At 61.1% G+C, this 24668-nt stretch overlaps 1 protein-coding gene across 1 annotated transcript; it reads left to right on the forward strand.

Moving 5' to 3' along the window:
• The first annotated feature begins 4894 nt into the window (after positions 1–4894).
• ARAP3 (ArfGAP with RhoGAP domain, ankyrin repeat and PH domain 3) lies at positions 4895–24629 on the forward strand. The gene is made up of 34 exons (XM_059825152.1): positions 4895–5055; positions 5205–6320; positions 6937–6995; positions 7330–7403; positions 7634–7704; positions 12163–12432; positions 12689–12758; positions 13624–13744; positions 13964–14151; positions 15045–15151; positions 15258–15457; positions 15611–15696; positions 15870–16052; positions 16295–16457; positions 16782–16913; positions 16987–17140; positions 17300–17402; positions 17640–17838; positions 17927–17990; positions 18304–18467; positions 18624–18836; positions 18999–19104; positions 19629–19776; positions 19970–20038; positions 20315–20389; positions 20511–20625; positions 20787–20915; positions 21086–21219; positions 21371–21453; positions 21671–21706; positions 22061–22124; positions 22232–22369; positions 22702–22740; positions 23448–24629. Exons 2-34 carry the CDS (start codon positions 5245–5247, stop codon positions 24012–24014), a joined length of 5400 nt encoding a protein of 1799 aa, XP_059681135.1. The 5' UTR covers positions 4895–5055; positions 5205–5244; the 3' UTR covers positions 24015–24629.
• The last annotated feature ends 39 nt before the right edge of the window (positions 24630–24668 follow it).

A 24668-nucleotide genomic window follows, 5' to 3' on the forward strand; every position in this document is an offset into this window, starting at 1 on the left:
CATCCCCGGGATCTCGTGCTTTGCTTCTCCTGAGCTCATGGATAGGTCTTGGGCAGCTCTCGCCCCCACCGCCCACACCGGGACCCTGAGCCCAGCAGGAAGCCCCCCAGCAGCCCATCTTATCTCATGGACTGGCCTTCAGCAGGGCTCTTGCCTGGAGAAGTCCAGCAGGTTTCCAAGCACAACAGCCTCCAGCTTCCCCCTCCCCACTCCTCCACCAAGGCCCCCCCAGGGGCTCAGCTCTCTGCCATGCCCCAGCAAACCCTCTGGGATCAGTCCCAACCCCACATTTCCAGATGTCCATCATGGCATTTGCCCTCTAGGTAAGAGCCCTGGGCATCCCTCACCCTGTCCAGCTCCCAAGAGATGCTCCTACCATCACCGCACATGCATGCACCCACATCCCCCAGCATGACCCAGCGTGGGTAGAGCTGAAGGTAGACCAAAAGCTGCCCCAGGGTGCAGCAAAGGCTGATGGCTAGGGATGGATGGATGGATGGATAGATAGGTGGAAGAAAGGAGGGAGGGAGGGAAGAATGCGGGCATGGAGGGAGAGAAAAATGAATAGAGGGATGGAGGGAAGGATGGATGGATGGGCAGCTGGACACATGGACCTTGAGGGACAGTGTCATCATGGGTGCTGCCCGGAAAGGGGAAGGACCGCACAGGCGAATGTGCTGGAAGGATCCAACCTTCACTTTGATCTTTGCTTCCTCCAGCCCTTGCCAGCATCTTCATGAAGCCCAATCCCCCAGCTCGAGGGGAGTTTTCCGATCCTGCCCATCTGCCTCCTCCAGGGAGCAGGCAACACCTTCCTGCTGTACGAACCCATAGACATGACAGGGCTTTCTGCCTCTGCCCAAGGAGGTTAATGTCTAAATATAGATTACATCAGCAGGTTGGCAGACACCAAAGAGATCAAGCAGAGGCTTTGAAACCTGTGCTGTGGAAAGTGGGCTGACAGGAAACCCTCAGAAAACAACCCAGCCACAGCATACACGTCACAGCTACCAGTGCCCTGCCATTGCCCCAGCGCTCTGCTGTGCCCTGCTCCTCTCCAACACGGCCCCATGCCAGCTGTCTGGCTCCAAGGTGGTCCCATGGCTGGGAGATGCCCTGGCTCCGGCTGTCCTCCCAGCTGGGCTCTGAGAAGGGGCAGCCCCCATCGGGAACCAGGTGCTGGGACTCAGCAAAGGTGCTTGAGCAGGGGTTTCCCCCCTGCCAGGGGAACCGAGCCCCAGTCCTGGCACTTAGGTGACTGTGGAGGGAGGAGGGAGCAGGGGAGAAGGTTTTATGAACCAAACTGGCCTGTCAGCAGCCATCAGGATGTGGGTTGCGGGGACTGGGCCCTGCTCTTGTTCACACTGGGCCACCAGACGGGACTGTGACTTGCCACTCTGGGGATGTCCCAGGGTGTCCCTTACACCCTTGGACAACGTTTCCCTCCCCAGCACCCCACCTCTGCCCTCCCGGCACGCAGGGAGGAGCACCACTCCTGGCAGCAGGTTATAAGGGGTCTATAGAGATGCTGCAGCGTGCCAAACAGTGTTGAGCCAGGATCTGGCCTCACGCAGGAGTGTGCTTCACTGGTGCTAATGCCTCCAACACAGCGGGATGGAAACAATGGCACACTGGCTGCCACCAGTGCTACCGACACCCTTTGCTCTGCCCCTGCAGGCGCTCACACCACAGACCTCAGCAACCTTCCCATGAGCGGTGGTGCTTATATTTAGCCAAACAGCTTCCTCTAAGAGGCAGAGGCAGGAGCCCAGCAGGAAGGCAAGGTCCACAGTGCAGGTCCAGAGGGTCCCTGCACACCCTGAGGGTCCCCGTGCACCCTGTCTCCGCAACCCACCCACAGGGTGGTCCATGGGGCCACCCGTGCCATCCCCAGCCCTGGGGATGCGTCACCCCCCCCCGAGCAGTTGGCGAGGAAGAGGAAGGGGAAAGCTCTGCTGGGCTTGCGCTGAGTTCTGCTTCTGCTTTGTAGGAGCAAGCCTGTGGTAAGGAGAAGCTGCCTTTCAACACCTAGCTGCACGCACAGAGACTTGTATGGGGTGGCCCTCCCACACCAGGGGCTCCCACCACCCCCAGCCATCCCGCAATGGCTTTTGGGGGCATTGTTGGGGCAGGGACGGACCAGCCTGAGTTGGAGCAAGGGGGTCCCGAGGGAGCTGGACCCTCACAGAGCAGGGAGCAGTTATCAGCCTTGCCATCAGGAGCAGAGAAGGGCTGAAGGGTGTTGTGAGATATCAGCCTCGGACATCCTCCATGTGCAAGGTTGGGTAACAGCAGAGTCAGACTAACTGCCAGCCCGACCGGGGCTCTTGCGAAAAGCGTTGCATTAAAGGCAGTCAGGTCAGCCAGTGGTGAAAGCACAGGGCCCTTGCAGGACAGAAACCCTCCCGACATCCCCCTGCCACGCCAGACCCCACTGCCTTCCTGCCCCCCAGCTCACTCCACATCCCCCTCAGCCCGGGGCATCGGCAGCTGGATGGGGTGCTGCATCCCCAGCATCCCTGCAGCACAGGGAAGGTTTTTGGGTTCCCATTTCACCCAACCAGCCCCAGTGCCAGCCCTCCCAAGTCCCCTTGTCGGCATGGAAGTTTTAACCTGTTTTCTCCAATTTGGCAGCACCTTCCCAGTACATGCACCCTGCCCAGTCCCAGGCCATGGTGGATATAGTGAATATCTCCTCTTGCCTGCAGCCAGAGGCAGAAACAGCAGATAGAGCCGAATGCACCCAGGAACTTCAAAGCTCTCCCTTGGCAGCACAGCCTTGGGGTGCAGGTCTCGGGGCAGCCTGTCCCCCCATGGCAGTGTATGTCCGAGGGCTCGTGATGGGGAGCAGGACCCTTGCTGGGAAGGCGAGAGAAGGAGGATGAGGGGTTGAGCAGGGAGGATGGGGGCCAGCCCCTGAAGGACAGCAGAGCCTGGTCAAGGGGCAGGACACGGGACAGCCAGGCCAGGGGCCAAGTGCGGGGCAGGGTCATGCCTGGGAAGGGGCAGGACAGGAGGGTGGGACAGGGATGAGGACCGGAGGGTTGGTCTGGAGGAGGGACCGGCAGTGGGAGGCGCAGGCTGGGTGCTGTGAAGCCTGCCTGCACCCACAGCAGTTCCTGCAGGGCTGCCTGCCCATGCCCGCAGGCTGAGCCCTGTGCCCGGTGGGGACGCCTTGGCATCACCCTGGAGCCCAGAGCGGGGCGGCCATGGAGCCCGCAGCGGCACTGCCATCTTGCTGCTCTGCCAGAGCTGGCCCTGGGGGGCTGTGGACCACGCTGCGGGGCAAGAGGTGAGGGAGAACCCCGAGGGTGGCAGGGGATGGATGGGACAGACTTGGGGATGGGGGGGAAGGGCCAGGACCAGGTCAGTCCATGCCCACTGCCAGCCCACTGCACTGGCTGGTCTGCATGGGTTTGCAGGGACAGGGACGGTGTCCACCTCCCTGTGAAGCGCCACTGCCTGTGGGCACAGCCACACCGCCCCGAAGTGCCACACCACAGGCCAGTGCCTGGCACGGCCCTGGTACCCGCTGCCCAGGTATGGGGAGGTCTCAAGAGCCAGCTCCCCGGAGGGAGGCTGCCTGCTGAAGCCCCAGGCAGGGCAGGCAGCAGGCAGAGCTGGCCACAGATCCCTCGGGGCTATACAGGCACAAGAAAGGGGGAAATTGCCCCATTTCAGCACCAGGCTGCCGGGCAGAAGTGGGTACAGCCCTTTAACCCTGTGGCAGAGACACACAGCCTGCACCGGTATGGGACATCACCCTCTACGCCCCCCCTGCCCATCCCTTTGTGTAGGTCCTACATCAACAAGCAGCCTTCCAGCTGCAATGTCCCCACGCCCTGGTCCCCATGCCCTGCTCTTCCAGCTTCTCAGCCAGCTCCCGCCGTGACTGTCCCTCCTCAATGCACGCCGGTGCACAGCTGCCCACCCCATGGTGAGCACCCTGCACACACGCACACAGGGTTGGGCACACACACATCACGCACACCCTGCATCCATGCATATGAGCAGGGACCCCCTCTGTTCACGCTTGCTTGCTGACAGCATCCCCCCACCACATGCTCCCAGGGACACCACTGCCTCTGCCGGCACACCAGCCTGCCCGCACTTCCCCATGCTGCTCGTGCAATCCTTGCCCACGCAGGCAGCAATGGGGAGCAGGCAAATGCCTGTGCAGCGGCGTGGAGGTTCATGCAGTGGGGAGCCTGGCCCAGCTGCCCCTCGACGGGTCAGGCTGTGGCTCCCGAGGGAGGGAGCAAGGGATGCGTGGGAGCGTGCAGGCAGCAGGAAGGAAGCCTGCGCCGAACAATAGAGGGAAACGGAGGAACTGGAAAAAGACCCAGTGGCAGCACAGTCAGCACAGATGGTTTACTGCGGAGCAGCATGATTCATGGGAAAAAGGCCCTCAGCGCTCCACAGAGAGCCCGCAGCTCTGTCCTGGGGCTGTGCCAACAAATAATTTGGGGATGGGGGTCCCCAGTGCAGCAGGACCTGGCGGGTGGGCACCGTGCTGAGCACAAGCCCCAGGCTGTGCACCTCCGTCTCAAGCCGCGGGTGCTGGTGGTGGGGTGTACAGGGGCCCGTCCTGCCTGGGGGTGGGTGGGAGGCTGTCCCCCCCCTCCGCCTGCCCGTGAGTCATGCTGACCTCTCCCATGCCCTCGCCAGCAGCGAGAGAGAGATATTATGGTCTGGCCCTTCCGGCCGCAGAGCCCTCCCCAAGCTGGCCGGCACAGGAGCTCATCCCCTGGGAGGGGCCCAGATGCTCCCCCCATTATCTGCCTCGGGCAGCCCCCTCCACTGGGACACCCCCCTGGCTGCACCGGCTCTTGTTCTCCTCCCACCCAGCCCTGCGCACAGCGGAGCCCGGGATGCCCCAGCGCCCAGCATCTGCTCGCCCACCCGCTCCCCTGTGAGCCCCCGGCCACTCGGTTCCTGTCTGGGCTCGGGTCACGGCCTCGCCAACAAAGCAGAGCCAGGATCCGGCAGCTCCGGGGAGGGGCAGAGAGGCTTGGGGCTGAGGAACAACAGGATGCAGGCTTCTTGAGCTGGGAGGTGAGCAGCTCGGGGGAGAGTGGCGAGGCAGGGGGACCTTCGGGAGCATCCTGTGCTCCCACCCATGGGATCCATGCCCTTTACAGCAGCTTAACCACCCCCCTCCCTTCCTGCTGCTTCCTCACTCCCTTTCTTTCCTCCTTCCACAGATGATGGGCTGAGCATCTGTCACAGAGGCACACCAGGGCCATGAGCTCCCTGTGCGGTCCTGACTCCGATATTGCAGACTGGCTGGCCACCATCCACTTGGAGAGGTACCGGGATGTCTTCAAGCAGCATGGGTACCACATGGCCAGAGACGCCGCCTTGCTGGACGGTGACCACCTGCAGCAGATTGGCATCACTGCCACCGGGCACCGCAAAAGGATCCTAAACTTGGTGCAGCAGACACGGATGCTCAGTCAACCCCAGGGGGGACCCACAGCAGGAGACACCCATCTCCAAGCCACCGAGGTCCTGGATGCCCCCCAGGCGGGCGAGGATGCCATGAAAACAGAGCCAGGAGGGGCTACTGATGCCTTTGGGACGCGGCAGCGTGTTACTGAGCCCGCCCAGGCATCGCCTCTAGAGAAGGACCCTGCTCCTCCCCTCGTGAAGCCAGTTCCCAAGCCAAGGACAGTTTTCCCTCGCTCAAAGCCAGAGCAGGGCTTAGCATCCGCGCTGCCAGCACGCACCACAGTGCCGGCACACAGCCCGGGCAGTGACAGTGCGCCTGCAGCCTTTGTGGTACTGGAGGGGTTTGTGCCAGGAGAGAGCTCCACGGATTTGGAGAGCCCAGAGCCCAGGCCAGCACCGCCGGCTGGCCCAGGGGCAGCTGTGGCCATGGGCATGGGAGTATCCCGGCTGCGAGCGCGGGAGAGTGCTCGGGAGGATACACGGCCGCCCTCAGCTCCGGATCATGGACAAACTCTGGAGGCATCAGAGAAATCCCGCCCGTCCGCTCCACCACGGCACAGCCACAGGGTCCCAGCAGCTGAGCTCTGCCCTGGGAGTGTGCTGGAGGGTCACCCTGTGTCCAACCCTCCCCTGCCCACCGCAGCTGCCCCAGCCAGGAGAGATCCCTCGCCGTGCCCCAGGGCAGCCTCTCAGCCGGGCTCAGGGCAGGGCAGGCTGGAGATGGTGTCCAACGTCATCTATGAAGGACTCGAGCCCCCGTCAGCACCCACTGAGGACTCAGGAGAGGAGGATGGTCCCCAGGGTCAGGCTCTTGCTCAGCCCCCGGCTCTGTCCCCGCAGGAGCTGACCCAGCCGGACAACAAGCCTGAGTAAGCAGATGCTTTCCCTCGCCCCAGGGAGCCAAGAATCCGGAGAGCCCCCCATGCCCAGGACCCCATCCCCAGCCTGGCCCTGCCTGCCTCCGGGTGCTGACAAAGCCCCTTTCACCACCCTCCCCACGCCTTCCCCAGGCTCTGCATGGAACAGTCCCGCAAGGCAGCTGGGATCCCTCTGAGCTGACAGGGTGGCCCTGGGCCCCCGGATGATTTGTTCTGGTTGGTGGGAGAAGCTGCTGTGTCTCCTCTGCTCACCCCAGGAAGCAGGGCTGGGGCTCCTCGGCATGGTGAGGGGGTGGCTGAGTGAGGGCTCTTGCTGGGAGCAAGGAAGGAGATGTTAGAGGGGGGGTGAGCTGGGATAAGAAATGCCTGGCAGCCCCAGAAGACACAACCCATCAGGTCCCAGGGTGGGGAGCAGAAGGGAGCAAGGAGGGTGCTGGGAGCAGGGAGGGGATGCTGCACATCCTGGGGGACAAAGCCGGGCTCAGCCCCAGTCAGGCGCAGCCTCCAACCCATGTAAGCCAGACGGGAAACCGAGGTGGAAAAACCCCGCAGGCTCCCACCTCGTCCCAGCTGCAGCCACAGTAACCCCTCTCCTGTTTTCCAGCAGGCCCAGCTGGCCCGGCGGGGGCCTTCCCCCCATCCCGCAGAGACCCACCAGCAAACCAGGTGAGACCCCCCAGGGCATCAGTGCACAGCGGGGACCTCCCGGTGTCCCCAGTGAAGGGGGGTGAGGGGGACACCCACACCCCCTGCCTTGCCCCCAGCTCCTTTCCCCCTGCTCCTGCCTCGCTAAGGGACCGGGGTGGCCCCTTGCCAAGGCAGGGCCCAGCCCCACACGTATTTGGGCTGGCATCCCTGTTGTGCCAGACACCTTGGATATTGGGGCGTGCTGTGGCGGGCTCGGTGGGGGGGTCCCCCTCCAGGGTGGGCAGTCCTGGCTGGTCACTGCCCTGCAGCAGGCACCGCTGACTGCCTTTCCTTCCCATGTCTCTGCCCACAGAGGTCGGGGAGCAGCCCGTCAGCCCCTACAGCGAGACCATCTTTGGGCACGGAGCCCCATCCCGGGAGCAGAAGGTGAGAGGGGGCTGTGGGGATGGTGGCTGTCCCCTGCCATCGTTCTGCATCCCACCAGCTGCTGCGAAGTAGGGAGCTGCAGCCGGTGAGATGGCAGTGCCTGGCTGAGCATCGCTGCTGGGGTGGGGGTCACAGGCTGAGCCCCCTGCTCAGTGGGCTAGGCAGGTTGAGGCGGTCTGGGATGGGAAAGGGCGGAGGGGAGAGGAGGTGTGACCAATCTCTCCTCCCAGGGTGTTGGCATGTCCTCCGATCAGAGCTACGAGGCAGTGTCTGAGCTGGGCCTGGAGCGAGAAGCACGCAGGTAGGCATCACCTCCTCCAGGCTGCAGGAGCTGGGCTGGGCTCGGGGTCTGGGGTTTGCATGCCAGGGGGACAGGGGACACCCCTGGGGACAGTCTGAGAGGCAGTGGGGGCTTCTCCCCCAGCATAGAGCCGATCAGGAGTATCTGGGATCAGGTCAGCAGTTTCAAGAAGAGCCTATGGGCTCAGAGGTGAGAAGGAGCCGTTCTGGTGGGTGGTCCTTGGGGGGACAGTGCTTGTCAGCAGATGCTCTGGGTGCACAGCCAGGGCAGTGCCAGTGTCACTGGGCAGCTGCACGCTGGGCAGAGCCTGGATTTGGCTGCTGGGAGCAGGGAAACACCATGGGGGAGAGGGATTGCTCAAAAATGGGATGGATCCAAGCTCCAGATGAAGGGATGTGCGACCTCCAAAGGCTCCAGCATCATCAGATCAGCATTTGCTGGTCTGTCACACTGTGGTGGACCGTGAGATTGTGAGGGGCACCTTTAAAATGTTTTTGAAATGTACTTTCCACAACTCCTGATAGCATCTCAGAAAGAGGAAGGAAAGCTGCTCTTCCCATTTCGGATGGGGAGGGCTCTTTTTCCTGTGTTGCTTAGACAGGAGGAGGGGAGCTGCAGCTCTGTGTCCTTCAGCTCTGCCCCTGGCCTTGCTGGCCAGTACGTCCCCATGCTCCTGCCTTTCTGGCCCCCGTGTTGGTCGGTCCAGCCCATCTCCTGCTCTGGGTGCAAGTCCCTGTGGTGTGGCCTGATCCAGTGTCACAGCCAGATGCTGCAGCCAGATGAGAGCCAACAGGGGCCATGGGTGGGGAACTGCAAATACCTGGGAATAGGAGTTTTGTAAACAGAAGTACTGAAATCTGCCATGGAGCCTCTGAACCAGCAGTTCAGAGCAGGGCTGTGTGCTGGTCCATGGGTCACAGTCTCCATCCAGCAGCTTCCAGGGAGCTGGGGTCCAGAGGCATTGGCCTGGCACTTACAGCCCTGGAACCACGAGGGAGTTTGCAGCCTCATCTTGCTGAGAAGAGACAGGATGCAACAGTCAGCAGAGTGTCAGAGGCAGCGGCTCATACGTTTTTTTCTCCCAGCCTGAGCACTAAGTGGTTGGGGTGTGGGGAGTTGAACAAGAGACAGAAAAGCCTTTGGAGACCTTTTGCATAGTACTCATAGACCCCGTTGGCCAGCTGCTCCAACACTTTCCTCCCCAGACCAACCCCACTGGTCCAACTGCGATCCCCCTGGAGCAGAGCTATGGGCTCCTGCTCAGCTGCTGAGCCACTGCTGGCCAGCCCTGGCCCCTGCCCCTGCCTCTGTGGGACCTCCCAATCCTCCTCTTCAATCCTTCTCCAGTTCAGTCCGTTACTCATCCTGCTGACTGGCACCTGATCACTGGGGACAACACGAGCATCTCCTGCAGCCCACCAACCCACTCATTATGGGAAATATTTCCCACTCCCAAACTTCAGAGAGGCCCTCCCACCCCTTTGGCACAATATCTTCCTCCTACCTGAGATACCTCCTCTGAACCTGTTCTGCGGGAGTTTCATCTGGACCACGCTGCTCTCTGACTTGGCGTCTGTGCAGTGGGTGTTAGAGATGGGCAGAGCAGCCTCTGCCAGCAATGAGACCTCCTCAGCAAAGAGGAAGAGGAATGTGAAATTCCCCTTAAAACTGGGAGCTGGGTCTCTGAGGGTCCAGCATAGCCTGGAGTGTAGGGTGGGATTCGCCCACTCTGACACTGAACACCTTCATCCACGCTGGTGATGCTCAGCTCCCTGAAATGCTGGTGTGGAGGACAGCATCTGCTCTACTTCAGACATCAGTCTCAGCAGGAGAGACACAGTGTCACACCAGTGCCTGTGTCACCCCATGGAGCTCGGGAGACTGGGTCAGACAGCAGCTCCTCAGGCATCGTGGTGAGGATGGTCGACGCTGCCCTGGTTTGCATCGAGAGCCACAATGAGATGATCCTCAGGCAGATACCTACCTGGACTGCTTCTTCCCACACTTCAAGGCATCTTCCCTGCAGGAAAAGAAACGCTGGGAATGGTGTGTCCTTGACAGCTTAATCCTTATCTCCCTACCTACCTCCAGGTGCCCACCAGCAGGTTGATTGTCTGGCCCATGACCCCCAGTTGAAGTAACCGGATGCATCAGTAGCTCCCTGGTCCCCTCACCACCAGCAGATCCCTTTCTTCCATCACCCATCCTTCATCCTCCACCCTCCACCAGCTCTCCCACATGAGCACTGACAGGCTGAGACTGCCCCAACTCAGTGCACCTCAGGCATCACCCTCCAGGCTCAGATGACCTGGAAAGACCCTCTACTTGCCCTGGGGACTCATTTGGCCCTAAGGTTAGTTGTCTTCACTGCCTGACACCAGCTGAAAAGGGAGATGACTTGGCCTTTGCAGACTTGTTGCTTGGAGGCCTCCTCCACCAACTCTGTCCTCAAGGGCAGAGCTGGGAGTTGGCCTGAGTCTTGGCATGCTCCTGGGATGCTGAGAAACCCCACTCCAGCCGGGCCGTGGGCTTTGCTTGTCCCTGCCAGATGCTGCTTGTCCTCCAGCTCTTCATGGTTTCAGTGCCTGTAAATCATGGCTCAGGAAGGGGCTGTCATGGATTTTTCCCCTTTTTCTCTTGCCCTGACCCATTCAGTGGGTCTGTCTCTCACCTGGCTCTGGTACTCAAGGCTGATGTCTGCCTATGACGTACAGAGTCCTTCAGCCACCCCATTGCCCGGCCAGTCCCTCCTGAAGAAGCTGGACACCAGGCTGGGGCTCCAGCCAGATGAATCAACCTGCCAAGGCTCTGTTATCCTAATTAAACAGCAATTTCCATTGTGCTCTGAGCTTCCAAGCTGCCCATGGCCATTTCTTGTCTTTCTTGCAGACACTGGAGCCAAACAGGACATTTTCCCTCTCCACCCACCTCCTCAGCCCCATACACCATCCCACTTCTCCAGAGCTGATCCCTAGCCTGAGTGGCTCCAGCCCAATACCTTCCCCGGTAGACTTAAGGTTTTGCTTCTGTCCCATGTGGTTCAGGGACATCTGATGTCCGATGGCCTCATAAGGTGCCTGTCCATGGTCAAAGCACAGGTCCATGCACTGCCTTGGCTCCTACGATGAGGCAGTGCTCAAAACCAGGTGTTTGGAGAATTTATGATGAGGGGAGGTGTTTGGGGTCATTCTCCTGGTCCAAAAGCATTTCCAGCACATGGACTTGTGCTGGAGGTGGTTTCTCATATTCAGTACCCCCCTGTGGGTTTCTCCTCCATAAATTTCTCGTTCTACAACATCCCATGGCGAGGAGTCCCACAGGTCAGCCGCTCCTTTCCCATGTGGTTCTGCACCTTGCTCCTGTGACTGTGACTGAAGCAGTGGTGGCCAGGAGATGCCTTTCTGCCCTCCTCATGCTGCTCACATCTTCAGAAACCTGCTCCCATCACTCACCCTTTCCCCGTTGGGGATGCCCAGCTTGCTCAGGTGCTCCTCAGACAGAAGCTGTGACAGGGCTTGGACCATCCTAGTTGCCTTTCTTGGAGCCTTTTCTTCATCCTGACATTGGATGCCACGAGCAACCCCGTGGCACAGGTGCTCTCCAGCTGGTGCTGGGGTGTCCCAGCTGCTGTGACTCTCTTCCTGCCCATCACCATTGCACCTGGGCAGCTCCCCGCGAGCTCCTGAGACTGTCAGACATTTTCCAGCACATTTCCTTTTCGGGGAAAGAAAAATGTCTGGCTGGGAGGGCTGAGGGGAAGGGGCAGGTTTAGCAGTTTATTTTTATAATTTCCTTTTATTGTTATGGCTGGATAGTCTCACCAGGCCTGGCTGGGGGTTTTAGCATGGCTTCCCAAGAAAAGGAGATGGATGCAGGAAATCCACTGGCCCGTCTATCCATCCCAATCCTTTTGCAAAACATTTTGACTGGACACAAGAGCGGGTGGGAGGGTGTCATGGCAGAACGACCTTCCCAGTGCCATGAACACTGGAGGGGTAGAGGGAGAGGGCACGATAAGACCCCTGGTGAGAAGGTAGCTGGAGTGGGCATAGAGCAGGGAGCGGGACATGGGACTGGGGAGCTGCCTGGCTTTGGTTTGCTGCCTGTGGCATGAAAAGGGGAAGGAGATGATGCCAGGGGTTTGGAGATGTGTGGTGGCCTGTGCGGTATTACCCAAGTTGGGGAAGCCCATTTTGCCAGCTACCCCCAGCCTTGCCATCATGTAGGACTGGTTGAGCCTCGGGCTGCTGGTGGCTATGGGGCTCATGAGCGCTGAGCCCTTGTCCCACCCCGCTCATGGAGATGCAAACACCCACGTCACTGGGTGCCCCAAGGATCTTGGGATGGGGCCAGGAGCTGTGCGAGGTATCCCCAAAAGGGATGGCATTGACCAGGACCCTGCACGGTGAGCAGCCGTGCTGCTGCAGCCAGGCTCCCTCAGAGCCCCATTTCTCACAGGACAAGCAGCGAGTGCAGCAGCGAGGGAAGGAGCGAGGATGAGGAGACCCGGTCCCGGCTCATCGACCGCATTGTCCAGAACGACACGGAGGGGTACTCCACCGTGGAGGCACCACGGGCCGATGGCGCCCCATTCAGCCTGCCAGCCCATCTCTACCCAGACGAGGTCCTAGACGACCTCACCATCTCCCCTTATGCCAGCTTCACGTCGCTCTCCGAGCCCCGGCCCACCATGCTCAGCGGCTGGCTGGACAAGCTCTCCCCACAGGGGTACGTGCCCACCTGTGGGACAGTCCCCATAGGTAAAGCCCCCTTGGGCACAAGGCTGGTGAGGTGGTCACACTGGTCACCATGCAACTGGGGCAGCCAGACCTCCCCACAGGAGGACCCTCTTGGGTGCCCCAGCTGTGCTGCAAGGGTCTCTGTGCAGCCATCCTTGGGGGAAGAGGGGGTCTGTGAGCAGATGTGGGGTCCTCAGGGGGATCGTCCTCTTCCCAACCACCCCGTTTTTCTGCCATCCCAACAGGAACTATGTCTTCCAGAGGCGCTACGTCCGTTTCGATGGGAAGAACCTGATGTACTTCAGCAGTGAGAAGGTACAAAGGGGCAGGATGCATGCAGGGTGGGGAGGCTGCACCGTGCCACTTAAGCAGGGTGCCTTGACACCACGTGAGCTGCCATATCCCCTTTGACTCCCCTTGTCCTTCTGTAAGGAGCCAGCAGTGCTGTGCCATTGCCAGGGTAGAGCAGCTGTGGCCCCTGTGCCTGGGGAGTCTGAACACAGCCTCATGCCATAGGACATCCAGGGTAGCGAAGGTCCCTCTGCCAACAGGGAGCAGGCAAGGGGGTGTCCTGCTGGCTCACAAGCCCTGGGACAGACTGCAAATTGGGGCTCTCTGGGTCCCAGCCATGGACCCATCCCTACCTTAATCCTCAGCTCCTGCCCAGGTGCTGGTGTCCCCCAGGCTGTGCTATGAGGCAGCACCCAGCCAAGCACCTGGGGGATGTGGAGGATGTGCTGCATGGAGGATATGCTGCACGGAGAAGCTCTTCTTTCTGTGGGCGCTGGCACTGTGGGTTAGGAGCGTAGGATGAGTCAACAACCCTTTCCCGTCCCACAAGCTCTCGTCCTTCCGTGGGGGCTCTGCATCGCCCCATTAGGCCTGCTGCAGGGTGCTGGTGGCTGCCATGCCACCTAGAGTGACAGACACTGCTGCCCAGTCCCGCAGCACAGCCAGCTGGGCTGGCCCCACATCAGTGGCACCCATGCAGAAACAGGTACCATGCGTGGCTCCGGAGTAGCCACTATTGCAGGAACTTGTAGGCATCCCTGCCGCATTCCCTTACTATTATGGTTATGGTGCTAAGCGTGCTTGGCAAGGCAAGTGCTGGGGTGGTTTGGTTATGGAGGTGCCCCACAGGAAGGGCAAAGGGGGTTACCCTGCCTGGGGTTTGTTCCAGGAGCCCTACCCCAAGGGGGTGATCCCGCTGTCTGTGATCGAGATGGCTCGCTCCACCAAGGACAACAAGTTCCAGGTCTTCACCAGCCACCGTATCTTTGTCTTCCGTGCCGAGAATGAGGGTAAGCGAAGGCCTGGTCCAGGGCGCACCAGTCCCCAGGGAACTGTCCCTACCTCCCTCCTCCAGCCAGAGCATCCCGGGGGCAGCTCTCACCCCATTCCCAAAACATCCGGCCACGATGAGCGAGGGGACCTCTCCCCTGCCATGCTGCTGGGTGCTCTGCTCCATGCCAGGGCTGTTGGGAAGGGCTCAGACCCGCTCCCTCATGCCTGGTCCACAGCCCAGAGGAATGAGTGGTGCTCCACGCTGCAGAAGAAGGTGACAGACCAGCGCCTCGTGGGGTCCCGGCCCCGGCCCGCCAACACTGCTCACTGCCAGAAGTCAGGCACCCTGGAGCTGAAGGGCCAGAAGTCCAAGGTGTTCGCAGCCCTGACCCTGCCCGAGATGTGGCTGTACAAGAGCGAGCAGGTTTGTGGCCGGACCAGACACCCCGCTGGCGCAGAAGGCTGTGGCAATGGTGGATGGGGGTGAGAGCAATGGAGGGAGCTTAGCCAGGGCCGGTGCCGAAGGGAGAGCAGAGAGGAAAAGGATGGGCAGGAGAAAGGGAAGAGTGGAACAGGAAGCTGGAGATACTGCACAGGGCAGCTGTAGTGGGAGCCTGGGCTTGGAGATGCAGGGACTGCCAGGAGTGGACCCCCCTCCCAGTCTCCTCACTATCACCAAATTATCTTCATCTCTGCCTGGCACTTAGGTCTTAGTTGCACCAAAGTGTCCCAATCCATCACAGGACAGGTGGATCAATGACCACAAAATCACCAGCAAACATACCTGCTGCAACACGGGCTTGCCCCATGGGAGGCAGCAGGTCTCTGCTGACCCATCACACCCTGCCCGCTGCCCATGGAAATCCCCACCTCCTGCCTGCTGAATTTTTTCAGCACCCCCAGTTTTTTTCCAGTCACCTCATTTCCAGTTTGCCCTGCATGCACTCAGCAGCATCAAACCTCTGCAGGTTTTGCTCAAGTTGATACTTGCTTTACGTGGGTGTCTGACTCAATGTGGACTCAAATCCCCAAAACAGAGGGACTTGAAAGGCCAGGTTCTGGGGGCTGTGGGCAGAATGTGCCTTTCATTTTAAGGCATAACATACTTGCTGAATGCTTTATGTCAGCCCACGTGGGATGGCTGAGAGGTGTGGCAGGGTACCAGGTCTGACTGGTCCAAGAAGAGCAGTGATGGGAGTGGGGGCACCAGGCACAGCTCCCTGGCTCCAGCCCCAGCATCATGGACATGTCCAGGGTGATGTGACCACTGTGGCCATGGTGCTGCAGAGTCAACACCAGTGTCACTCTAAATTGCAGTTCTTTAAAATGGGCATTGGCATCTGCTTGATTGAGATGCGGGGCTCCACCATCCGCGAAGCCAAGAACCGCAGCTTTGAGCTCATCACCCCCTTCAAAACATTCAGGTACGCCAGGCGTCCGGGTGGGACAAGGTGGAGGGAGCAGCTGGGTGCTGGACCCAGGTGCTGGGAGCACTAGGCCCCTGAGTTTTGGCTGTGCTGGTGCTCGTAGCTTCGTGGCGGAGTCGGAGCGGGAGAAGCGGGAGTGGATGGAGGCCCTGCAGGAGGCCATAGCCGAGATGCTCTACGACTACGAGGTGGCAGAGAAGATCTGGTCCAACAAAGCCAACAAATACTGTGCAGACTGCTGGGCTCAGAGTCCCGACTGGGCATCCATCAACTTGTGTGTGGTCATCTGCAAGCAGTGTGCAGGCCAGTACATCTCCCTGGGGGACACACGGGGGTCCTGGCAGGTGCTGGCTGGGCCTGCCTGGGTGAGCAGGGTGCTGGCTGGGGTACAGGTGCAAAATGGGTGCTGGTTCCCCTGGCAGGGTCATGGGGTGCTCACTTGCCTGCTCCCTGCAGGGCAGCACCGCAGCCTGGGCTCCAACATTTCCAAGGTGCAAAGTCTGAAGCTCGACACCAGCGTCTGGTCCAACGAAATCGTACAGGTAGAGGCACTCAGGGCAAGGTGCTGGGGCTGGCACAGCATGCTCAGGGGCCAGGCTGCTTCCCCGGGGCAGGGCAGCAGCCCCACGGTCTCCCCCGGGTTGCAGGAACGCTGGGCATCCTGCTCCTCCCGGCTGGCCCTGGTGCTTGCCATGACCATGGGACTCTCCTGCAGCTCTTCATCGTGCTGGGAAATGACCGAGCCAACCGCTTTTGGGCCGCTCGCCTCCCCGCTGCTGAGGCACTCCACCCGGATGCCAGCGCCGAGCAGAGACGGGACTTCATTTCCCGGAAGTACCGAGAGGGACGGTACCGTCTGCCCCATCCCTACTACGCCACTCAAGAGGATGTGCTTCAGGTAGAGGTCACCTCGGGGTGCAGGCAGGACACTGGGGTGCTGGCAACCATCCCACAGCTCTGGGTCTGAGATGTCAACACCTCCTGCTTGGCTGCATGTGCCTGCACCCTCGTGCCAGGCAGTTCGGGGGGCTTGGGTGGGAGGTTGTGCCCCACTTTGCCTGCCTTTGAGCACCCCTGGCAGCGGGCTGGGAGTCTCTGTGAGCCAGGACATCATGCCTACAGGCACCTGTCTTATCCCAGGCACTGTGCACTGCAGTGGCAGGACCAGCCCTGCTCAAGACCATCCTGCAGTTCTTCTCATCCTCGGAGGCTGGGCTGGCGGCTGACCCCACTGCCTGCGAGGTTGCCCCTGGGGCTGACCTTTGGTGGGGACCAGAGAGCAAAAGGCCCAGGAACCATTCAGGTAATGGGGACCCTCAAGCCCCATCTGGCTATGTTGGGGGGGGGGGGGCTTCCTCCTTACCCCTGCTCCCCACAGCATGCCCCAAGGCTGGGGACAGCCAGGGCATCAGGCACTGTGGCTCTCTGGGGGACCCACCTGCCCCACTGCACCCCTCTTTTGGGATGGGGCAATGCAGTGGATTCCTCTGGAGCCTCTTTGGCAGGAAACCCCACGCCTGGAGCACCCCCTTGCCTACACCTGCATGAGTGGGGTCTCCCTGCCCCCCGGTACCCATGTTTTGGTAGGTGCCTGGTCCCACCCCGCTCTCAGTGCTGTTCCCCACAGGGAGCCCCCACATACAGGAACTGGGTCCGGAGGGCGTCTACAATGAGATCACACAGCCAGTGACACATAGCGGGTACCTGTACCGGGCCACGGCCCCCCCCAAACTCCCGAGTGCCAAGAAGAGCAAAGAGGGTAAGCGTAGGGAGCGGGGCGGGGCAGCCAGTGGGGCACCCACCCCAGTGCCACTGACCCCCTGGTCCTGCAGATTTCCAGCGCACGTGGTGCTCCCTGGAGAGAGCCCTGCTCTTCTTTGAGACAGAGAAATGCACCGAGCCCGTGGGACACATTGAGAGTGGGGACCTCATCTCCTTGGGCGTGAGCAGAGCCCAGGCCCTTGCCAGCCCCGGCCCCACCGAAAGGTACCCCCAGCCTTGCCCTCACTGCTTGCCCAGAGAGCCCATGGGCACACAGAGGGCAGGGACAGGCATTGCTCCCTCCTTGGTGCGATGGTCTGGTCTGGCTCTGGGTGCAGGTTCATGGTGGGGGGCTGCCCTGATGGGCTGGTTCATCCTCTGCAGGTTTCGCTTCACCCTCGAGCTCTTCCTCACTGGGGAAAAAGTGCAGCAGCTGGGAACAGATGGGCCTGAGACGCTGCAAGCCTGGGCCAGCGCCATCGGCAAGGTGAGCCAGCCCCAACCCCAGCACCCCGTGCTGCTGGTGGGTCCCTGGGCTCTGTCCCCACTTCCCCGGTGTGATTCCTCCCAGCTCCCCACACTCTTCATCCTCTGTGGCAGGCACCCTCCTTCCCTTTGTAGGGGCTCCCATCCTCCCTAGTGACCTCCCCTCATCCTCAGGGGAGTCCACACTCGGGGGCCGAGCCCTCTCTTTACCCGGCTCGTCTCTTGCTCTGTCCCGCAGTGGTTCACACCCATGAGCTGTCACTGCCTGCTGGGCTACGAGTTCCAGCGCGTGGGCCAGCTGCGCTACAAGTGCATGCTCAACCCCGAGCGGTGGCAGCAGGCCTTCTTCATCCTGCAGAAAGCCCACCTCTTCATCTGCCCTGCCGAGGACGACGGGGCTGAGGACAGCATCAACCTCCGGCGGCTGCAGGAGCTCAGTGAGTGCTGTGCCGCAGCCCGGGACGGGCACCATGTGGCAGGCAGCCATGTGCAGCTCTGACCCCTCTACTTCCCACCCCAATACAGGTCTGGTTCCCCCCACGGAGACCCCAGAGAAGAAGGAGCTGCTGATCCTGGTGGAGATGGGAAGGTGAGTCCTAGCTGTGGGAAGGATGGGGAATGTGCCAAGCGAGATCAGCCCGGGGCAAAGGCACCCGTGTGTGGATCAATGTTGATTCCAAACCCATGGCAAGGATGCTGCTGGGACAGCAGGGCTGTGACAAAGGGGCTTACAGAGGTCACCCCAGCCCGGGGTGTCTTGAGTAGGGTGTCTCTCGGCTCAGCCTGACTGTGCCTGGCTCCCTGTCCTAGAGCAAGGCTGTGCATACAGGCAGGAGTGGGTAACCCCCACACCCCCCCCCCAGAAACCTTCATTCCCTCTTCTCTGCCCTTGTCGTTCTCAGGACATTTTACCTGCAGGGCTTGTCACGGGCGGACTCAGCGGCATGGTACACCGACATCCAGGCGTCAGCGGGGGGCCGGGGTAATGCACTGCGGGACCAGCAGCTGAGCCGGGGGGACATCCCCATTATCGTGGACAGCTGCATCGCCTTCATCACGCAGTACGGTGAGCACAGTGCAGCGGCAGCACAGCCAGAGCATCCTCCAACACACAATGGGTGGCCAATGGGTCCAGGCAGGAGGCACTACTCTTGGGACACCAGCCCTGTTGGGGATTCTCTGGGCAGGATTGGGCCCCCATGACCCCGTGTCCCTGCCCCAGGGCTGCGGCATGAGGGGATTTACCGCAAGAACGGAGCCAAGTCCCGGATCAAGGTACTGATGGAGGAGTTTCGGCGGGATGCCCGCAATGTCAAGCTGCGCATCAATGACAACTTCATCGAGGATGTCACCGACGTGCTGAAGAGGTTCTTCCGTGAGCTTGAGGACCCCGTCTTCACACTGGAGCTGCACCCACAGTGGAAGGAGGCTGCAGGTACCTCCTTCACCCAACCCCTGCTCCTACACTGGGCTGCCTGCTAGGGACCCCTGGGGCTGGTGTCCCTCAGGACAGGGTTCTGGTACCAGCCCTGGTGCCATGTCAGCTCTGTGTCCACCAGACTCAGCAATGGTCCACAACTCATTTTCCTCCCTCCAGAAATCTCCTTGAAGCCCCAGCGCCTGGAGCGGTACAAGGAGCTCATCCATCGCCTGCCTCGCCTCAATCACAAGACCCTGGCTGCGCTCATCGGGCACCTCTACCGGTCAGTGGTCCACCTCTCTGCAGGGTCCCCTGGTCCAGACAGGGTCCTCAAGGCCAGCCAACAGTGTGGGGTCCCCTCACCACCCAGGGAACACTGGGTCCCATCACTGTAAGCCAGGAAGAGCCCAGTGCCCATGCCCTGCCCCACCAGCCCCCCAGGCCGGTGCTGGGGTGTGCTAGAGCATGCTGCTCTGGGACATCTCAAATGTTTCCAAAGTCGTCCTGCAGCAGGAGAGACGGGGAGGATGTTTTGGAGTAGGTGACGCCCCCCCCATAGGATGAAAACTTCATGAGTGCCCCAAAAATAGGGAAAAAAGCAAATTGCCATCCCTGACTCAGAGCATGAGGTGCTGCTGTGGTCTGGTTTGATGGGCACTAGAAGTCCTGGAAACAGAAACTGCCCAGCTTGAAGTTCCTCCTGCTGGGGAGCAGGGGAGCAGGGGGAAAATGGGCTGTTTTTCAGGAAGAGTTTGTGTAAGGCAGAGAAGGGTGCCTGGGGCTGAAACCTTGTCTTCCTTGCCCCAGGGTGCAGAAATGTGCAGACCTCAACCAGATGAGCACCAAGAACTTGTCACTGCTCTTTGCACCCAGCCTCTTCCAGACTGATGGCAAAGGGGAGCATGAGGTCAAGGTGATGGAAGACCTCATTGACAACTATGTCAGCATCTTCAACGTAAGCTCCCCGCAGGGTCATTGCCAGCCCCCTCCATGCTGGCCCTGTCTGTCTCCCTTTGTATCCCCCCGTACTGCCCACCTCTGCCTCCCCCTGCATCCCTCCATCCTGGCCGTCTGTCCTCAAGCTATATCCCACTCCACATTGACTCCATGTGTCTCCCCTCTCACCCTGTGCACCCTTCCTCCGGCAGATTGATGAGGACCAGGTATCCCAGATGGATCTGGAGAACAGTCTGATCACCACCTGGAAGGACACCCAGGTACTAGGGATGTGCTTTCTGCCCCTCACCATGTCAGGGACCCCCGGGCTGGTGGGACTGCCTGGAGGGTGGAGGCACTCCCAGCTGCCCATCCTGAGCCCCCACTGTCCCACACCAGATATTTGGGGAAGGACCTTCCCCCACTTGCCTTCCCTTCGCCTATCACTCTGAGAAGCAGCCCCAGCTCCCTGGGACACCATCACCAGCCCCTGGGGAGAGGGAATGTGCACAGCACCCATGCCAGCATGGCACCAATGCCACCTGCTCTTCCCCCAGCTCTCACAGGCAGGGGACCTCATCATCGAGGTTTACCTGGAGCAGAAGCTGCCCGACTGCTGTGTCACCCTGAAGGTGAGTCCCAAACAAGGGCCATAATGGAGGAAGGGAGGAGGGACACAGGCTCCTGGCGCAGCCTGTCCCTGGGACCCATCCTGCCATCACCCACCACAGCTCCCCATGTGTCCGGCCACAGGTGTCCCCCACAATGACGGCGGAGGAGCTCACCAACCAGGTGCTGGAGATGCGCAACGTGGCGGCCAGCCTGGACATCTGGCTGACCTTTGAGGCCCTGGAGAATGGGGAGCTGGGTGAGCGTGGTGGGAATGGCATGCGGGGATGCTCTCGGCATGGCCGGGCTGGTGAGGAGGAGGTGTGGGGTACAGGGGGGCGGCTTGCTGCCAGTGGCAGAGGGGATGGGGACTGGCACGGGGAAGGGGACATAGAAGTAAGAGTGTCCCTGCCTCCCCAGAGCGGCCCCTGCACCCCAAGGAGAAGGTGCTGGAGCAAGCTTTGCAGTGGTGCAAGCTCCCAGAGCCCAGTGCCGCGTACCTGCTGGTGAGGAAGGTCCCCATCGGTGAGGGCAGCTGTCTCTTCACAGGTAAGGCAATCACAGAGGGTCCCAGCCTCTAGGGGTGTCCCCAGCTTCCCCTTGCTGCCCTGCAGCCTCAGGGGCACGTCCCTGAGACCCATAGTGGGATCCCCCTGCAATACCCCAGCCACCCTCACATGCTCCCAGCCCCCCTGACCACCCTCTCCCCCACTGGTCAGGTGCCAAGCGCGAGACCCCCAAGTGTGGGCTGCTGAAATGCCGTGAGGAGCCCCCAAAGCTGCTCGGGAACAAATTTCAGGAACGTTACTTCGTCATCCGGGACCGGAGGTTGCTGCTGCTCAAGGAGAAGAGGGTACCAAGGGGATGTAGTGAGGATGGACCTGTGCCCAAAGGCGGGAGGAGAGGTGGGGAGGGGGAGCCTAGGGACAGCGGTGGCATGGTGGTGGCTGTCGTCCTGGCAGCTGGCACCAAGTTGGTCTGACCCAACGCATCTCCTTCCTCAGAGTGCCAAGCCAGAGCGCGAGTGGCCCCTGGACGCAGCCAAGGTTTACATGGGCATTAGGAAGAAGCTGAAGCCACCAGCGCAGTAAGTGGGACCTTCCCCTGGGGCATGCATCCCTCGGTCCTTGCACCCGGCACATGAACCCAGCCGCTGGGATCATGCCAAACCTCACCGGGACCCAAAGCCGTGAAAAGCCTTGGCCCGAGGGGCAAGCTCAGTGCCCCACCCCACTGCCCATGGACCCTGGGCTGTGTCTGAGCTTGGCGGTGCTGCCCCACAGCCTGTCTCTTCCTTTCCCCAGGTGGGGTTTCACGCTGAACTTGGACAAACAACAGCTGTGAGTATCTGCCCCTGCCGTCCTAGGGCCAGGGGGACGTTGAGACCTGTCCCCAGTTTTAGCGGGGCTGGGACATCCAGGGGCAGTGCTACAGGGCCTTGGGGGTCAGGGCAGAGCTGGTGCCTGGCTGGGACACTCGAGGGACAGAGTGGTGGGGGCACATGCTCCCTGGCACAAGTTGGGAGCCAGGCGCCAGGGGCTGAGCCACGGTAGCGCTTGTGGGAGGGCTGAGAATGCTGCCACACATGGGGTATAGTTGTATGTGGCAGCACTGGCCTCACAGGCAAGGCGACAAGGGGACCTGGGTGCTGCTGTCCCTGCTCTCTGGAAGCTTCTCAGCTGAATCCTCTGCAGGTACCTCGTGTGCTCAGGGCAGGCTGAGCTGTGGGATTGGACCACCAGCATCCTCAAGGCTCAGGTGAGTGCAGGCTGGCCATGCCACTCAGCCACGCTGGGATGGGATGGGAGGGGGCTGACAGGGCAGCCTGGCATGACCCCCCCTCCCTGCCCTGTCCTTGCACACAGCACGATGACCTGCGCCCTGTGATCATGCGCCGGCGCTCCTCTTCTGACCTCGCCAAGCAGAAGTTTGGCACCATGCCGCTGGTGCCCCTGCATGGGGACAGCACTGATGCCACCATGCTCTCCGCCAACCAGACTTTGGTAAAGCCCCCACAGCTACCCCTACTCATGGGTGCTCCTGCACCCACCCTGGTCCATGCACCCATCCTGAGACCATGCGCCCACCCTGGGGCCCTGGAGGCGGGTGCACTCTGTCTGGTACCGATGGATGCTTTGGGTGTGCGTCCCTGTGCTCGGCGGTGTGTGTGTGCTGCATGCTGTGCTCGTGTCCGTGGCAGCTGTCCATGTGTGCAGGGCCCTGTGTGGGCACATGGGGTGCTGCACCCCGCTGCCTCTCCTCTGCCTGCCGAGGCATTCGTGACCCTGCTCTGTGCTATCGTGTGCTTACCTCTGCCCGTCTCCTCTGTTTCTAGCGCCGCCTGCACACACGAAGGACTTTGTCCATGTTCTTTGTAAGTACCCGCACACACGGAGCGCGTCCGTTGCTGGCTTTGCACCGTGCCTCCTGGCTACGGTGGCAAGGGCTTGACTGCAGCATCCCGCCTGCACTTGGAGACATGCCTGGGCCATCCTGCCCACACCATATAGCAGGGGAGGGGGTGCCCATTGCTCTGTGTGTCCTGTGCCCAGAGATGGGGGTCCCTGAATAGTCCCAGTGTGTGCAAGCAAGACAACAGTCCAGCCCAGCTCCCAGCACATCTCCCATTTGCAGGCATTGCCCAGAACGGATGAACAGAAGAGATGTGAGGAAATAGGTTTGGGTCCTCCTTGCCATCAGGTTATTTCCACAGGGGCCACCTGGCTGGACCTCACTTCACCTGGCTTTGGGTTTTGCATGGGTGCCCATCTGCACTACCCATCCCAGACCACCTCTGCCAAGGGATGCTGGGCTGGTGCCACAGCGTGTTGGCATGGACCATGCCTTGGCAGGGACCAAAACACTCACCCTCCATCAGTGATGGGGAAAGAAAGGGCAACAGTGCCCAAGTAAAGAGACCTGATCGAGGTGGGGTCCCCTGTGGGCATCAGCCCCATGGTGAGGGGGCAAGACTCCCCAGGCAGCGCCCGAGTGCAGGGAGGGCAAGGTGAGGGGGGACAGAGGGGTAGCGCTGAGTGGTGTGGACCGTGCCACTCACCCCAACACCCCACCCTCCCGCAGCCCATGAAGATGCACCAGGACTCCCTGGAGGAGCAGCAGGAGAAGGAGGCAGACGCTGATCCTGTCTACGAGGAGGTGGGCAACTTCCCTGAGCTAGCTGCACTGGAGCTGGGGCAGGGGCTGCTGGCAGACCTGTCAGCCGTGCCCCCAGTGGACAGGTCCAAGAAACCGGCCCCATTCCCCGAGCAGCCCCCAGTCACGGCGCTGCGTTCCTCGCTGCCCGCCAGCCCGGCCGGGAGGGTGGCAGGTCCCTCCATCACCAAAGCCCTGTCCCTCGAAAGGGGCTTGAACCTGGAGAGTGACAAAGCTCCAGCCCAGGGGCTCAGACCCACCAAAACAGCCTCTCTGGAGAGGAACGTGGAGCCTTCCCTGGCACTGGCAGGGGACTGGGACCAGGGGGCCACACCAGTGAGCAGTCCCAGTGCGGAGACCTCCCTGGAGATCCCCAGGAAGAGGAACATGCAGCTTCCCTCGCCCATCAACAACAAACTCATCCAGGAGCTCAGCAGCGTCATCCTCAGGAAGAACGAGGGCCAGCCGCCGGGGCCGGGCCAGCCAGTGACGTGACCCACCGTGCCAAAGGGGCAGCCACCAACCTGGGGGTCAAGTCGTGCCCAGCAGCAGCGACGACGGGTACCCCACGCTCCCACACCACAGACCCCGCACCCTCCTCCTCCGCCTGACCCCGGGACTGGTGGGGACCAGGGGACTAGTGGGGACCAGGATGCTGAGCCGCGGTACCCCCTCGTGGGAGGGCTGGGCAGGCTGCCACATGTGCTCTCGCTTCTGGGTGGCATGTCTGTCATTGGGCCCAGCGCTGAGGGAAGCAAGTAAAAGGGAAAATAAAAGCAGAAACATGGTGCCTGCATGTTTCGGCAGCATGGCACAGTGTCAGGCAGGGGGGCATGTGGTGCCTGCCAGCATGGGGGAACATAGCATGATGTTCCCTCTCCAGCGCTGGGCCCGTGGGGCAAGGTCAGGACACCCAAGCCACCCCCCACTCCCCTTCTTGCATCTACTATAGCATATTTGGCCAGGGGAGAGGGGGGGTCAACAGGAGCAGGGCTGGCCATGTGTGCCTGGCATGTAGTCCTGGCGATGGAGGACGGCTCCTGCTCAGCTGGGGTATTTATACCTGTTCCTTCCACCAGCAGGGAGAAATAAAGATTTATTTGTACTCTGGAGGGTTTGGTCACTGCAGGAGGAACGGTGAGGGATGCT

Source organism: Gavia stellata, chromosome 16, assembly GCF_030936135.1.
Source record: "Gavia stellata isolate bGavSte3 chromosome 16, bGavSte3.hap2, whole genome shotgun sequence".
Classification (NCBI taxonomy): domain Eukaryota; kingdom Metazoa; phylum Chordata; class Aves; order Gaviiformes; family Gaviidae; genus Gavia; species Gavia stellata.

What these genes read in the sequence shown, in the direction of transcription:
- ARAP3 (XM_059825152.1), top strand. Translation starts at nt 5,245, where the DNA reads ATGAGCTCCCTGTGCGGTCCTGACTCCGATATTGCAGACTGGCTGGCC. An exon ending in CCACCTGGAAGGACACCCAG is followed by an intron (nt 20,039 to 20,314) that starts GTACTAGGGATG and finishes CTCTTCCCCCAG; the next exon opens with CTCTCACAGGCAGGGGACCT. An exon ending in AAGCTGAAGCCACCAGCGCA is followed by an intron (nt 21,454 to 21,670) that starts GTAAGTGGGACC and finishes TCCTTTCCCCAG; the next exon opens with GTGGGGTTTCACGCTGAACT.